Source organism: Tachysurus vachellii, chromosome 5, assembly GCF_030014155.1.
Source record: "Tachysurus vachellii isolate PV-2020 chromosome 5, HZAU_Pvac_v1, whole genome shotgun sequence".
NCBI classification, from domain to species: Eukaryota; Metazoa; Chordata; class Actinopteri; order Siluriformes; family Bagridae; genus Tachysurus; species Tachysurus vachellii.
In genome coordinates this window covers 24,263,052-24,280,000 of record NC_083464.1, presented here as the reverse complement: position 1 = coordinate 24,280,000, position 16,949 = coordinate 24,263,052, and the positions used below count along the sequence as shown (strand labels likewise).

The window sequence follows — 16,949 nt, the reverse complement described above, 5'->3', positions numbered from 1 at the left end:
TGTCTCTGTGTCTGTCTGTCTGTCTGTCTGTCTGTGCAAAAGAGTGTCTGTCTGTCTGTGCAAAAGAGTGTCTGTCTGTCTGTCTGTCTGTGCAAAAGAGTGTCTGTCTGTCTGTCTGTGCAAGAGTGTGTGCGCGTCTGTCTGTCTGTGCAAAAGAGTCTGTCTGTCTGTCTGTGCAAAAGAGTCTGTCTGTCTGTCTGTCTGTGCAAAAGAGTCTGTCTGTCTGTCTGTCTGTGCAAAAGAGTCTGTCTGTCTGTCTGTGCAAAAGAGTCTGTCTGTCTGTCTGTGCAAAAGAGTCTGTCTGTCTGTCTGTGTCTGTGCAAAAGAGTCTGTCTGTCTGTCTGTCTGTCTGTCTGTGTCTGTGCAAAAGAGTCTGTCTGTCTGTCTGTCTGTCTGTCTGTGCAAAAGAGTCTGTCTGTCTGTCTGTCTGTCTGTCTGTGCAAAAGAGTCTGTCTGTCTGTCTGTCTGTCTGTCTGTGCAAAAGAGTCTGTCTGTCTGTCTGTGCAAAAGAGTCTGTCTGTCTGTCTGTGCAAAAGAGTCTGTCTGTCTGTCTGTGCAAAAGAGTCTGTCTGTCTGTCTGTCTGTCTGTGCAAAAGAGTCTGTCTGTCTGTCTGTCTGTCTGTCTGTCTGTCTGTGCAAAAGAGTCTGTCTGTCTGTCTGTCTGTCTGTGCAAAAGAGTGTCTGTCTGTCTGTGCAAAAGAGTGTCTGTCTGTCTGTCTGTCTGTGCAAAAGAGTGTGTGTGTGTCTGTGAAAGAGAGTCTGCACAGGAGTGTACGTATCTGCACACAGGTGTCTGTGTGTGGACTCTGGCCTCTGCACGAGTGTGTTTCTGCGTGAGTGTGTGTAACTTCCTGTATATCAGCCATCTGCTTCTTTTCACATTTCGCCATCTTCTCCTTTTGTCCTGTAGGTGTCTTGGATTTTAGAGAAGAGCGATGGCACCCGCACCAACATTGCTGTATTTCATCCCACTTATGGGGTCAATTATCCAGTCTCTCCAGTGGAGGGGCGTGTTAGTTTTATCACCACTCCCACCACTCTGGATAATCCAACTATTCAGATCGAAGACATCGCTCTGACCGATGAAGGGAAGTACATCTGCGAGTATGCCGCTTATCCCACCGGAAACGAAAAGGGCATAACCTCCCTTGTTATACTAGGTGAGCAAACAGGAAGACGCGTTTGCTATTAAATTCATTCATCTGACTTTCAGTCATCTCATTTTATACAGCTGAGCATGTGAGGGTTAAGGGCCTTGCTCAAGGGCCCTGTGTTGGCAGTTTGGGGTTCCTGGGATTGAAACTCTCAACCTTCTGATCAGTAGTCCAATGCCTTAAGCACTGAGCTATCACTATTCCCAAACCCTAACCCCCACCCCCACCCCCACCTCACCCAGCCCCATACATACAAACACGCACGCACACACGCACACACACACACACACACACACGCACACACACACACACGCACACACACCCTATAGGCTTTTACTGGGATTCTATACATGATAATGTCAGATCAGTTGGTCGGCTGTTAATGTGTGAAGCATGGCAGTAACCTTGACCAGGCTCTCTCCCTGTCTTTGCGCTATTGATCTGCCTGCTTGTCATGCTGAGAGGCTGCCTCTCTCCTGTCTTTCTCCATCTCCGTCGCTTTCCTCCTCTCTTTTCCCTTTGATGTCTTTCTCCCAAGAGGAACGTGCGTACAATGTGAGCATTGTGCGAGAGGCAAGCCAGTCCTCACTGTTTACTTCCTTTCCTTCCTCCTCTTTTCCTCCTCCTCTCCTCATCTCTTTCTTTCCTCTGTCAAAGTGCTCTGTGGAAAATAAAGGTCAAAACTCCTTTTTCTTTGCTTATCTACCCCTCCCCTCCAGCCAAGCCTGTCAACTTGGCTTCCATCATCACCGTGCCTGTGGGCGACACTCCCGTGTCCGTAGCGCGCTGCGAGTCAGCCAACGGCCGGCCACCAGCCACCATCACCTGGTTGACTTCTGTGAACGGCAACAGCTCAGCTCCCGTCACTGCGGACAACTCGGACAACACCGTGACCGTGCGCAGCGAGTACGTTCTCAAGCCCACGCCGGCCGATGACGGAAAGGAGATCAGCTGCAAGGTGACGCATCGCACGTTACCCAACAGCGAGACCTTCCCCATGAAGCTGGTGATCCAATGTACGTCCATGCCCTGTTTCTTTCTTTTGCACAACAGGATGAGTCTCAAGAGACTAATTATTTCCAGACTGCTGCCTGGCCCTTTTTTTTATTTATTTAATTTTTATTTATTTATTTTTTTTAAATGTAGACATTCTAGTATGCTTGAGTGAGCCGTGAACAGTAGCATGTCAATACAAGGGAATTTTTTTGCGAGGGTTTCTGAGTTGTGGTGTAATTTTAGTTAATGTTCAAACACAAACCTCTGTGCAGTGTTGTAATGGCATCAGGTAAACACAGTCTCTCTCTCTCTCCCTCTCCTCGATCTCCCTCTCCCTCTCCTCGATCTCTCTCTCCCTCTCTCTCTCTCTCTCTCTCTCTCTCTCTCTCTCTCTCTCTCTCTCTCTCTCTCTCTCTCCTCGATCTCCCTCTCCCTCTCCTTGATCTCTCTCTCCCTCTCTCTCTCTCTCCTCGATCTCCCTCTCTCTCCTTGATCTCTCTCTCTCTCCTCGATCTCTCAATCTCTCTCTCTCTCTCTCTCCTTGATCTCTCAATATCTCTTGATCTCTCTTGATCTCTCACTCTCTCTCTCTCCCTCTCTCTCTCCTCTAACTCTCTCTCTCTCTCCTCTAACTCTCTCTCTCTCCTAACTCTCTCTCTCTCTCTCTCTCTCCTCTAACTCTCTCTCTCTCTCTCTCCTCTAACTCTCTCTCTCTCTCTCCTCTAACTCTCTCTCTCTCTCCTCTAACTCTCTCTCTCTCTCCTCGATCTCTCGATCTCTCCTCGATCTCTCGATCTCTCCTCGATCTCTCGATCTCTCCTCTAACTCTCTCTCTCTCTCTCTCGATCTCTCGATCTCTCCTCTAACTCTCTCTCTCTCTCTCCTCTAACTCTCTCTCCGCTAACTCTCTCTCTCTCTCTCTCCGCTAACTCTCTCTCTCTCGATCTCTCTCGATCCCTCCCTCTCTCCTCGATCTCTCTCTCTCTCTCTCTCGATCCCTCCCTCTCTCCTCGATCCCTCCCTCTCTCCTCGATCTCTCTCTCTCTCCTCAATCTCCCTCTCTCTCCCTCCACAGATCCTCCTCAGGTCACGATTGCAGGATATGATGATAACTGGTACATAGGGCGGACAAATGTGGTGTTGACCTGCCAGTTTCGTGGAAACCCAGTTCCCACCACTGTGAACTGGAAAATGTGAGTAAAGAAATAGAAAGCAAGAATTGCACGACGACGTTGACATCAAGCCGAACATACGAGGCTCCGTTTCTTTCACATCAATACTGTATATGACATTTCTGTGAGTGTTCAGTGAGCTCGCTTAACAGTCACCCGCACTTGGAAAGTACCCAGAATGATCACTGTCATGGCTGTTACAGGAATGCCATGTTGCAGAACTGGAATGTTGTACCAGCGTTGCTCTGATGTTATTTTAACGTTCCGTTCTCTTGACAGGAGCTCAGGCTTCATGCCGGACACAGTGGAGGTGTCCCAGAATAAACTGACCGTACTGAAGGTGGACGAGTCCATAAACAACACGTTTATCTGCGAGGTGACAAACAGCCTCGGGACCGGCAAGGATCAGGTCGCTGTGTTCGTCAGGGGTGAGTTCACACGCTTATATGTACGTTAGGAATAAGCCACACACTGACTGTTCAGAGCATTGGTTATCTATGGATACACACACACACACACACACACACACACACAGTATACACACTAAGCTTCCAGGTTTTTCTGGCTCACTCACACACCCACTCATGTGTAGTGCATCTGTAGAAGTGACATAAAGTGCTGAACAGCAGCAAAACCTCACTCAGTGTCCTGGGCGTCCTCTCCTAGGGGATTGTGGGTATCGGAGTTTGTAAGGCAGTTTGTTGTGTCTGTCACGTTTCATGTCGTTTCTGTCATGCTGCATGTACACAGTAGGTGTGTGCATTTGTCTCTCTGTCTCTTTATATCCCATGTGTGTCATTTCTTTCTTCACAAATCTGTGGCTTTATTGCACCGACTGTAAGATTGTTGCGCTCTTGGAAGACTTCCATAGTTTTTTTTTTTTTTTTTTTCTTCTATTAAATGAAATCAAGCTTCTGTTATATAAAATGTACCGCATTATCCAGCATAAATATTTTCTCCAGACCAGCTTTATTCTGAGACGTTCTAAGAGTAGTAATCTACTCATGAGGATGCAGCACTTCTTACCGGAAAACTCTGGAAGTATTGAGAAAACCGGATGACAATTATTTCACGCTTTTTATTTTATTTTATTTTATTTTAATTGATTCAGCTCAAGATCAGATCAAAATGCGTGGGAGCAAAAAACCTCACCTCAAGAAAACTTAGAGGCCGCACGCACGTGTGTGTGTGTGTGTGTGTGAGAGAGAGAAGAGATTGAAACACATCGAGGTGTTTGAAGCCGAGAGCTCTGTATAATGTATGAGCTGTTCCGTATGGCGCTGGGCTGCGATGGAGTTCCGCGCTCAGTCCCTGTCATCAGCCGTGTACGTTTTTTTTCCTCTTTCAGCTCCACTCCTCTTCCACCCAGCAGTGTGATGGTATAAAATATAGAAGTGCACTTTACTGCTGGTGGAACATCAGTCCTCTCATGCTGACCAAGGAGTAATGGTCGAGTTAATGACAGAAAATGTGCCTCACTCCAGCAACATGTCTTCTAAAAGGCTTCTATCTGCAGCCTCTCCACATTTTTGTTTTTTCTTCCTCCCGTTCTCTCCTCTTGTACTCTCCCCTCTTTCTTCCCCCATCTGACATCTCTGCCTTCTTTTCTTAAATGGTGTTGTGTAGCATAAAGGCAAAGGGAGACAGCGAAAGAACGTCAGTACACCAAACCCCTAACGTCCCTCTGACAAAGTGTCTCCCTCACAAACTGCCAGTCTAATGGAACCGGAGCGATCTGGAGCGACGACGAGCACGAGTGCGAGAACGGGATTGGTAAAAGAATAATGAGAGAGCGAGAGAGAGGAGATGTAACCGAGAGCAGAGGCAAGACAATAGGAGTAGAGAAAGTTGATAAATGGTGATGGCATTTAAACCTCCTTAGGAAATGGTGGCACTCTTAAATTCTGAACTTTCACTGCTGCTGCTTCACTTCGTTAACCCTCACCTCCTCTTCCTCATTCTCCTCTTCCTCATTCCTCTCTCCACTTCTCTCCTCCTTTTTCCCCCCCCTGTCCTCATCCTCCTCATTCCCCCCCTCAGTCTTTTATCATGTTCTCACCTATTCTCGCTTCTTCATCTGTCTTCCTCTTCATCCTTCCTCTTCTCCTTTCCTCTCCCCCCACCTCCTCCTCACCCCTCTCTATGTCTACTGCACTATGCACTATGTCTACTGTCTAGTGTTGGAGTGCACTATTTCTACTAATTGTTGAAATTCTCAGCATGATCTCACTAGTCGGATTATTTCTACTACACAGAACAGAATAGTGCAGAGGTTTGCGATGTACGACACACCTACACAGCGCCGGGCGCCTGAAGTCCTGCAGTTTTCATCCTTCCTGCTCAGTCATTTCTAGCTCATAAAAAAGCTTGAATTACTCGAGACTGATCCCAGACATGTTCCTGTCAGTCTGAAGACGATTCAGTTTACCGTCACTCCTGACCGAAACGAAACAAAACAGTGACTGGAGTCTTACAGGCAAAACTAGGCATCAGAAGGTTTACTTTAACAAACTGGTGCATGGCAGTTACCCCAGAATCTAAATAAACATCTCTCTCTCGCTCTGTGCCTGCGTGCGTATATGCGTGTGTATGTATGTGCGTGCGTGTCTATGTGCACGTGTGTGTGTGTGTGTGTGTGTGTGTGTGTGTGTGAGGAAGACGTTCCAAGCAGAGACCCTCTTAAACCTGCGTTATCACAATAAACTGATTTTTGTTCATGTTGCATAGAGCGATGCTCTGCCCCACTTTTCTGCGTGTAAAACGCCTCCTGTTTGTTTGAGCGCTGCAGAGAGCCGCGTATTTATTCAGTAATTGGAATGAATTCCAGCTCTTGTTGAAACATGTAGGCTGAAAATGAAAGGGTGGCTTGCTTTCAGAACACGCACGCACGCGCACACACACACATGCGCACACACATGCGCACACACACACGCACAGAAAGGGAAGAAGGAAGGAAAGTGTCTTGGCTGATGACTACACGAGCAGCTGTTTACCAGTGACAGGGAGGTAGATGTAGTGCTGTGCTGTTGGGGGGTGGGGGGGGTGGGGGGGTTCAGCGTGTCAGGTGTGTTGACAGTAGGTGAGTGCAACAGTGTCGACAGGCGTGAAATGGTCAGTACCTCCTCGGTAGCCCCTCTTTTTCCTTTTCACCCCTGGCAACTGTCTCCATGGTGACTCGGGTCAGCCTGAGCAGATTTAACTTGTCATGCAGTTGCTGCTTGATATGTGTGCGAGCGCATACGAGAGTAGAAGCTGCAAAGCCTCATGTGCAGCCCTCCCCCAGTGAAGACTCCATCAGTCACCCCCCTCAACTGGGGGGGTTGGGGGGGGGAAGGATAAAAGGTTATCCTTATTCAGGTTAAAACTCGGGTACCTTTAACAGTAGCCACGTATTATTCCAGCACATTTCACCACACATTCTCATTCTATCTTTTTCTTTTTTTTTTTTTTTTGGGTCCCTCTGACCGTTTAGTGGTCTAATTACTAAAGAAACCTCACACTCTGAATCATTACAAGTCTCCCTGTGCTCAAACACTGCCGGCTATGAACTCATCCTTCGTTCTGCTTCGCTCCCTCGTTCATGTCCTCATTTGTTCATTGCTCTGCCAGACCGGCTCCCCACAGCACAACGCAGAGGAAAACAGACTCGAACGAGAAATGATAAAACCCCCCAATTCAGAGACAAGCAGCGTCAAGATTCCCTAAAGCATGACACAGAAAAGAGGCAGAGAGAGAGAGAGAGCTGGGCGCATAGAGAGAGAGGCAGAGAGACAGCCGCAGGCAGAGAGAGAGAGAGAGACTGGCACAGAGAGAGAGAGAGAGAGACTGGCACAGAGAGAGAGAGAGAGAGAGACTGGCACAGAGAGAGAGAGAGAGAGAGAGAGAGAGAGACTGGCACAGAGAGAGAGAGAGAGAGACTGGCACAGAGAGAGAGAGAGAGAGAGAGAGAGAGAGAGAGACTGGCACAGAGAGAGAGAGACTGGCAGAGAGAGAGAGAGAGAGAGAGAGAGAGAGAGACTGGCACAGAGAGAGAGAGAGAGACTGGCACAGAGAGAGAGAGAGAGAGAGAGAGAGAGAGACTGGCACAGAGAGAGAGAGAGAGACTGGCACACACAGAGAGAGAGAGACTGGCACACACAGAGAGAGAGAGAGAGAGAGAGAGAGAGAGAGAGAGAGAGAGAGAGAGAGAGAGAGAGACTGGCACAGAGAGAGAGAGAGAGACTGGCACAGAGAGAGAGAGAGAGAGAGAGAGAGAGAGAGAGAGAGACTGGCACAGAGAGAGAGAGAGAGAGAGACTGGCACAGAGAGAGAGAGAGAGAGAGAGAGAGAGAGAGAGAGAGAGAGAGAGAGAGACTGGCACAGAGAGAGAGAGAGAGAGAGAGAGAGAGAGACTGGCACAGAGAGAGAGAGAGAGAGACTGGCACACAGAGAGAGAGAGAGAGAGAGAGAGAGAGAGAGAGAGAGAGAGAGAGAGAGGGACTGGCAGAGAGAGAGAGAGAGAGAGAGAGAGAGAGAGAGAGAGAGACTGGCACAGAGAGAGAGAGAGACTGGCACAGAGAGAGAGAGAGAGACTGGCACAGAGAGAGAGAGAGAGACTGGCACAGAGAGAGAGAGAGAGACTGGCACACAGAGAGAGAGAGAGACTGGCACACAGAGAGAGAGAGAGACGGGCACACAGAGAGAGAGAGGCAGAGAGACGGGCACACACAGAGAGCGAGAGAGCGAGAGAGAGAGAGAGACGGGCGCACAGAGAGAGAGAGACGGGCGTACAGAGAGCGAGAGAGAGAGAGAGACGTGCACAGAGAGGGAGAGAGACGGGTGCAGAGATAGACAGGAAGAGAGACTGGCACAGAGAGAGAGACGGGCACAGAGAGGGAGAGAGACAGGTACAGAGATGGACAGGGAGAGAGACGGCTGCAGAGAGAGAAAGAGAGAGAGAGAGAGAGAGAGAGATGGGCGCAGAGATGCAGTGATTTTGGGAATGAACACAGCGTTAGTGACCAACATAACTGCAGCTGCATCATCATGCTGTATAAAAACACCGGGCATAAATTCATCACGTGAAGCCTTCAAAAATATGCTTTACTTGGGCAGTTAAACAGACTTTATTTTTGCATGGAGCACAAAGGGAACCTCCATAATATCAGCTTCACACTGCTGAAAAAAACAAAAGCTTTTTTCTCTTGATTCAGTAAAAATAGCAGGCTGGCTGGTGCCGTCAATCCCTTGATCAGCTCCATGCTGATCTAATAAACAGCACACACTTAGTGAATTTGTGCCGAACATTTGTACGTCGAGACGTAACAACGGGCATCGAGATCCTTGTGTCCTGTTGGATGTCCTGTATGCTGGCACTGGGGTTCAGTAGGTGGTGTTTCCTGCCTCCCAGCTCCCAAGGCCCCTGCTTTGTTCCTGTGATCCCGAGCTTGGCTTAATGTCTGTGTGGAGTTTCACATGTTCTCTGTGTGTTTTCTGGTTTCCTCTTTTGGCCCTAGGTGTGAATGTGTGTGTGATGGCGCAATCGACCGCGTCCTCCTCTGTAAAGCAGCTACAGACGATTAACGAACGAATGTTTCAGCATGTTTCATGGTTCAGTTAAATGAAGTGATTATACACAGGGCTGCTATTGACAGACCAAACACCAGCAAGCCATATGTACATTTTGTGGTGTTTGTATGTGCTGCATTATGCATAACCAATTAGCCGTAAGCAGTTAGTGTCACTCTTTCTGCCAACAGCTATCAAAAACCATCCGACTACAATCTTTAACTCTGAACCAGCGGCCAATTGAAGAAAATCCTTTTTTTTTTTTATCGCTGCCAAAAGGCCTCAGGCTGTATAGGGATTGCATTTCCGCTTTAATCGATATACAGACTGCAAAAAGTGTATTAAAGATCTTTTCAGTGTGAACAAACTCCAACCTCCCTCACCGATACGCGTGCACTCTCTAAACCAAAAGAGCCGAGCCGCTGTAACCGTTTGGTCTGGCTGGAAAGCGTGTCGGAGGTTGTGAGGTACAGTACGAGGGACAAAGGATAAAAAGTTGAATAAAAAAAAAGCAACGAAGTCGGGGAGAAATAATCACCTACATGCTGCCAGTTTTGAAGCTTTGTGCTGATAACAGGTGTGTGTTTGTGATTGTGTGTGTGTGTGTGCGTGTGTCTGTTGATTCGAGGTGAGAGGTAACGGTGAGAGAGAGAGAGAGCGTGAGAGAGAGAGAGAGAGAGAGAGAGAGGTGATGGGATGTGAGAGACAGGGTGTTCTTGTGTCTGAGTGTTTGTACCGAGGGACAGTGCAAAGCAAAACTCCCGTTTTAGCCTAGCTTTTAGGACAGTGTTATTCTGCAGGGACGACAGCAAGGAGAGCAGAGATACAGATGGGCAGGGAGAGAGGGAGAGGGAGAGCAGAGAGAGAGAGAGTGGGGGGGGGAAGGAAGAACAGAATAAGGGGGGTGGATTTACACGTCTTGCTTAGACATTCCTGTCAAGTGACAGGGCTTCTACAGACTCACACTCTCACCCACACTAATCTCTCGCTCTCTCACACACACAGATTTCTCGCGCGCACACACACACACACACACACACACACACACACACACACAGATTTCTCACGCGTGTGCACATACACACACATTGATCTCTCACACATTTCTTTCGTACACACACTGGTATGCTGTCTCAGCTCTGTAGGTGAATTTCTCCAAGCCTTTAAGAGTGCTTATTATTATTTATTTTTTTTAAAGTTAAAGTGTCAGAGCATGACCACACCCTCACACACCTTCCTCCTCATGCTCTCTCAGTCTCTCTCTCTCACACACACACACACACACACACACACACACATGCACGCACACACACGCGCTCCTGTGGTATACAGAAGTGAGGGAAAAACTGTGCCGTTCTATATTTGTGTCTGCAAAGCTGACTTGTCTGTGTTCTATCTCACATTGTCAGTCAGCTCCTCCTTTCCCCTGCCCTTCATCCATCCATCTATCCATCCAATTTTCCATCAAACCCATTTTTCCATCCGTCTCTGTCCTTTGGTGTGTTATGGTGCTGCATGGCTGTGATGTTCTTCTCTCTGCTCTGTTCGGTGCTTTTAGAATGTGAATGTAATAAACTGGCCTTACAGAGAACAATCCCTCTGAGGAGAAACACACACACACACACACACAAACACACACACGCACACATTAACCCATATGGTCACATGGCTCTGCAGTGTGATAAACTGAAATTAAGCATCTGGAAATCACTGTCTCCCCAAACCCTCATCAAATCTCTCACTCTTTCTTCCTTTTCTCATCTCTTTTTTTCCCCCAACTCAACTCCACTCTGCTCTGCTCTCTTCTTCTTTCCCTCCTCCTTTAGAAGCACCCATGCCTCCCTCCAGTGCAGGTGTGGTAGCAGGCGCAGTCATCGGCAGCTTACTGGCCCTTCTATTGGTCGGCGCCCTCATTGCAGTCTTGATAAGCCGCAGCCGCAGGCAACAACAGGGTTACCGAGGCAACAGCAAGGGAAACTCCGCCCCCTATGACTCAGTGGCACGTCTCTTCGGCTCGTCAGGCAGCAAGAACGGCACCGGCAACCACGGCAACAATAACGCACCCATCTACAAGGGAGACGTGGGGCTCTCGGAGAAAGCCGGAAACATGGGGCTGCACCAGGGGGGCGTGGCCTTAGTGGAGAATACCCCGACAGCACAGGACATCCTGCTGAGCAGCGAGCTGGACGAGGCCGAGCGCAGGAAGTTCGACGAGCTGGAGGAAGAGGACGAGCGCTACGACCAATTCAGCGGTAGCGGGCCAATCCTGCAGCTCCGCCCACACGATGAGGACCCCACCTCGGCCTACCTCGACGACGACATGGAGTCACAGAGAGATGGCTCAATCATCTCCCGGACCGCTGTCTACGTGTGAGAGCGGAAGAAAGGGGGAGATGGAGAGCGAGAGAAACAACAAGACGAGTGGAACGAGAACTAGAGTGGGCCTGCTCCCAAAGGATTTTTTTTCCTTTCAGTTTTAAGATTATTCATTTAATTTTCCAAATCTTATTATCGAAAAAACACACCAGAGAGACAGACATGAACTATGGATGGATGGATGAATGGATGGTTGGATAAAAACAAATACAGGGCAGATGCAGGATGTGCAGAGTGGACACATGGCAAAAACATGACATTTATACTTCCTATTTACAGCAACGGTTGTCATGGAGGCAATGACTTTAAATGTGCACACATTGTTATCCAAAACACACAGACACTCTCTCTCAAACACACACACTCTCTCTCTCTCTCTCTCTCTCTCTCTCTCTCTCTCTCTCTCTCAAACACACACACGCGCCCTCTCTCTCTCTCTCTCTCTCTCTCTCTCTCTCTCTCTGTCTATCAGGATTTGGTTAAAATTATTTATTTTTTCTTTTTTCTTTTTTTTACCTCTTCCTTGGGCCTGTAGAGCAAGTTTGAGAAGTCTCTTGGTGTGATCTTGCTATTCTCTCTCCTCCTTTTTTCTCGCTTCTTGGTGTCTCTGGCCCTCTCTCTCCTGTCTGCTAGATGATCTGAGGCTGGACTCTCCTGCTCAAGTGTTTTGTTATAAGCAGCTCTTCCCAAACGATTGGACACACATCAAAGTCTTCACTTTGCCAAGCGCACTTAGACGCATTAGATGAAGGAAAGCAACAATTAAGGCTCTAGTCAGCAAATGGCTGTTTTAAAACATCACAAGGGTTTTTGATACGCGGTTTAAACACGCCGCTTACTATCAAGCGAGCGCGCAAAGTCTTTTGTGCCCTTATTAGATTGATCAAAGCGTCATAATAAATTTATCACCCTTTTAAACCCTTTATCGCAGTTTTCTAACCAGATTGTATAGTATTTTCATCCAGTTTTTCTCCCCCAGAAGGATGCATGCTTTAACATGATCCCGTATATGAGGAAAGTTACGAAAACTCTTTACATAGAGACATAACAAGGAGCACATGCTTCCTCCTGATCACAGAGGTCCTGCTGTTGTGCAAAACAGTATTGTGTGTGAAATCTAGAGATTGAGTCGTTTATATCCGCACATCCCTAATTGAGACAAATCACATTGCATATCTTCCTAATTGCAGTGAATTAATCAGACTTTTACTTGTTTATCTTTTAGATCACGTAGCCAGACATCCAGCATTCACTACACTTTTCTACACACACGAATCACACACCAAATGTTTAACTGGTCGTGTCTGTAAGAGCACGTTTCCTCTTCCTGATCCCTGCCTAAATCACTCTTTTTATTTAATCTCAAGTCATTCACCTGTAGTGAAATCTCTCCCTTTTATATCGCCTCACCGCGCCGCTCCGGCGCTCACCGTTAATCACAAGTGTGTGTTTTATTTAGAAGTGGCTAATTGACCCCCGTGAATCCCACGGACCAACTTGCACCGGGAAAAAGCCATCCGACGCGTACGCACTCATTCAATCACCCTGAGCTGCTTCTTTACCAGCCAGTGACCCGACGCGTAATAAACCCCACGCACACGAAGCCTCGACCTTCCGTCTCCGCGCATGCAGACGATGTAATTAACGGAGAAAATCATCAGCGCTGATGCATTGAGCTCTAATCTCTAATTGTACAAAGCTAATTAATCAACTCCATATTTATAAAAGCTCACGTCCTAATCGGTTGCCATGGCCGCACAGTTAAATATATCTCTCTCTGCTCTCACAGTCGTCTTTTCCCTGATCCCTTTTTCTTTCTGATCCCTACTTTTCATTTATCACTGTTTTTGTCACTTGCTCCGAAGGCAGCCGCTATTCATGGGGGTGCAGAAGGGGGGTGGGGGTGGGGTGTGTGTGTGATGACATTAATCGTTGAGATTGACTCTTTGTGTTTGTGTGTGTGTGTATATATATATATACACGCATATAAATATATACATACATATATATATATATATATATATTTTGTGTAAGGTGTCCGCAACATATGTACACAATTTATTTTTCTTAAATGATGATGATAACGTGTTGAAGTCCAAAACATCTATTGTACATAGGAGAATAGACGAAACACTGCTCATTAGGTATCTCGGGCTGCAGAGACTCGGAAATGCATGACACAAATGTCATCGCAACACCAAATTTAAAAAAAAAAAAAAAAGGTTAATCTGTTCTAGAGATATATCAATAGATGGTGTTTTCACACACACACACACACACACACACACACACACACACACAGAGTGTACTGTAGACACCTATTTTTAGTGAGCGGTGAAGTCTCACACGCCTATAGAGACCTATTTTAGTAAGTGATGCAGTCTCGTTCAGACACACACATTATAGAAAGCCAGCTGTCCACCTGATTCTGTGTGTGTGCGTGTGTGTGCGTGCGCATGTAAGTGTGCGTGAGTCAAAATATTAAACTGTGTCTGACTTGAGAGTAGTAATTTCCTCCAGGGTCTTGGACACACACGGACACACACACTCGCACAAACGTATGGACAGTGTGGTAATTTAAACCAGGCATCACACACAGTCCTGTAAATTATCACCATCCCTGCTGCCCTTGAATCTGTACGAGCGTCCATCACTGAGCCAGTGAAAGGCATGCTGGGTAAAGTAGTTTTCTCGTGTCCACAAGCAGGATCAGGTTCACTTCGCTCATCACAAGGCCAAAGGGAATCGGTGCTGTGGTGCCGCTGGCTTTAGCGTGTCCGCTGCTAATTAGCGGAGAACACATCGACCTTGCGGCGCTCAGCTTCTTCAAGAAGCGAAGCAGCTAAGGACGGCACACTCAGAGAATATTAAAGAAGAGGTGTGTAACCTCAGAGCTAGGAGACTGCGATGCAATTCAAGGCTCTTAGCTCATCAGTTTCATTTCCCCCAGCTCTTGATCCCTTCGTCCTTTACGCCGTCGTCGTCGTCGTCCACTTCTTTTCAAAACCTGTGTGATTAGAATTCGAAAGCCTTAAATGTCACCTGACCAAACCTGTCTCTCTGTAAATAGTATAAATATTATAAATATGAACATGTGATGATGAAGAAAAATAAGATTGAGTAATTGATGTCACATTTTGTGTGTGTGTGTGTGTGTGCGTGCGTGCGTGTGTGTCTATCCACATGCATACGGGAATCATGAAGGATTTCTCTTCTTCAGTTCGGACTGACTTGTTTTTAACAGCTTTTAATTTGTTTTAAACCATCTTGTTGGTGCTCACGCAGTGCTTTATTGTTGCATTTTGAATTTTTGTGCTACGATGCTAATGATTTTACTGTGCCCTGTTTGCCGAACATTCTGACACTTTACCAACTTCACTAAACAATGTCATGTTTTAGGATTTCTTTTCCATTTTTTTAGGGTTTGCCAGTCTTTGTAATGTTTTTGTGTTTTTTTTTTTTTTTTTAATTATTTGGTTTGTAATTAAAGTATTTTAAAAAAAAAAAAAAAAAAAACAAACTGCTAATGACGTGTCAAGTGTGTTGTGCACTTCTGTCCTCTAAGCTCCTTGAACTGCAAGTGCGAGAGTGTGTGTGTGTGTGTGTTTTGGCATTATTTGTATATCACCTGTCACAGATAACCCAAATACAAGGTTTAAAACAATCTGAAGCCTCCTATGAGTTATTTGGAAAAAAAAAAAAACTCAATTCTGGCTAAAAAAAAAAAAAAGAGAGATTTCCACTATTTCCTTCCCTAATTGACTTAGGTTTGGAGTCTGCAGTTTGTCTTCCTGGAGTTAAGAGGCTGATGTTGCAATACTATCTTAACGTTGTTCAGACATCATCAGAATGATTACACCCATGTCACAAACTGTGTTTTATTAGACTTTTAAAAAGCTTTCTTTATATGGTTTCTGTTCATGTCTTGCACATTATCCTAACATTCATCTAATCCCTTATCTGTTTACTGAACTGCTCATGCTACACAGAGAACCTGGTGTCTATTCCAAGGGATACGGTGCACGGAGCAGGGTGACCCTGGATGGGGTAACAAACCAATCACACTACAGCTGAACTGGGGGAGAAAACCAGTGTACCCAGAGGGAGCCTTAGTACATGCAGGCTTCATTTTCATTTACATTTATAGCATTTGGCAGACACCGTTATCCAGAGCGACGTACAAAAAAGTGCTTTGAAGTCTTTATCGTTGAATACATTAATTCGGGTTCACACGGAGTTACACACAGCTTTATGCCCTCAGGGAAAAGATGAAAATTGAACCCCAGCCCTTATGGTGTGAGAAATTTTTCTAACCACGAAGCCGCTGTGACCGACAACCCTAGTCCCTCATTGAACAATATTATATATAGAAACAAACAAAACACCGTCACAAGGATACAAACACCGTGCTCAGGTATGAAGGAAGGCATAACTGTCTGATTTCTTTACAGAGCAGCAGCTGATTGATGTGGTTTGATGTGAGTGTACAGTCATGTGAGTAAATTCATTAGAATTCAACTGAACAAACAAACTCTAATCTGTTGCCTAGGCTCGTGTGTTGGTTGCCTAGCAACCTAGCAACCAAAAATGATTAGCTAGCATAATCGTCATAAATGATGCCTAGCGAGTAAAGTATATTTCTACAGGTACAGATGAGTATAGAAAATCTGTTTGTAAGGAATTGTTAGACTTTGCATCAAGTCTTCAGTCAGCTTTTGGTTTTGAGCTGTGGTGTTTTCACACGTATAGCACCTTAACCGAGTCTGCCTAGCGGCACTAATTTTGATGTGAGGTGACATGTTTTTGCTAGCGTGAGAGTTATATGAAGGCTGCGCTTTATTCTGCTCGTCTGATCGATGCACGCTAATTAAAAAGTTTCTTGTAAGCTATATTTACAGCACTGAGAAGACTGCGGTCTAGGTCAGTCGATCGTTAGGGTAGTGTTTTTCTGCTTGTTGCACAGGAGAAAATAAACACCGGCTCTTTATAAACTACCGAACCTGTTCACAAGGCAACTGTGAACTGTACAGTTATGAACTCTTAGCTTCCTAAAATGGTTCAGGTTTTGAATCCTGACAGCGAAAATTTATTAATTATTATATACACATCCGTCTTATAATTGTAAAAAAAAAAAATAAATTAAACCAAGATGTTGCATGTCAAATCTTCTTCTACCTTTAATGTGATGAATTCAAGTGAACAGCAAAGCAGAAGAAAGTTCAAAAAGAAATGATCGTACGTCGGCTATGAACGGAGTGAAGCTTATTAAGCCCAAATAAAGATCAGCTGTTTCTGTATGATTTACTTGACATCATCTTGATTTCATCTGACTGCTGAAGCCAGAGTCTGCAAAGAGCTTACAAGGCATGTACAAGATCAGTTTATTAGGAGAGGGGTAGAAAGAAATCTCCATAACATGTGCTTATATAACAGCTGGTGAAAAATGGGGCATGACGGTGACATTACCAAGAACAGGAACAACGTTTCTCTACAATGAATGAAACTTATCTTTGAGGCTGCTAAGAGACCTTCAGCAATATTAAAACAAGCTGCCGGAATATCTGGCAAGTACTGCTCCATCTATGCATGTGAAAACAAAATCTCTCATTCTTCACATGCTTGTGTTCGGGGTAGGAAGAGACAGGAGGGGGGGAAAAAAAAAAGAAACCTCCTAACCCGTGTCTAAAAATGTGTTACATAACGT

General features: G+C 45.9%; 1 protein-coding gene across 4 annotated transcripts in view; it reads left to right on the top strand.

Moving 5' to 3' along the window:
- si:ch73-22o12.1 (nectin-2) overlaps window positions 1-16,949 on the top strand; it is a 76,035-nt gene that overhangs the window by 28,377 nt on the left and 30,709 nt on the right. For 3 of the 4 annotated variants that reach the window (XM_060870691.1, XM_060870693.1, XM_060870690.1), the window contains exons 4-8: window positions 911-1,160; window positions 1,874-2,170; window positions 3,226-3,343; window positions 3,602-3,750; window positions 10,696-14,909. In XM_060870691.1, coding sequence (XP_060726674.1) covers window positions 911-1,160; window positions 1,874-2,170; window positions 3,226-3,343; window positions 3,602-3,750; window positions 10,696-11,243 — 1,362 coding nt within the window. In that variant the 3' untranslated portion in view covers window positions 11,244-14,909. Of the gene's footprint in view, window positions 1-910; window positions 1,161-1,873; window positions 2,171-3,225; window positions 3,344-3,601; window positions 3,751-10,695; window positions 14,910-16,949 lie in introns of those variants that run through there. The other variant, XM_060870694.1, reaches the window with a different exon arrangement.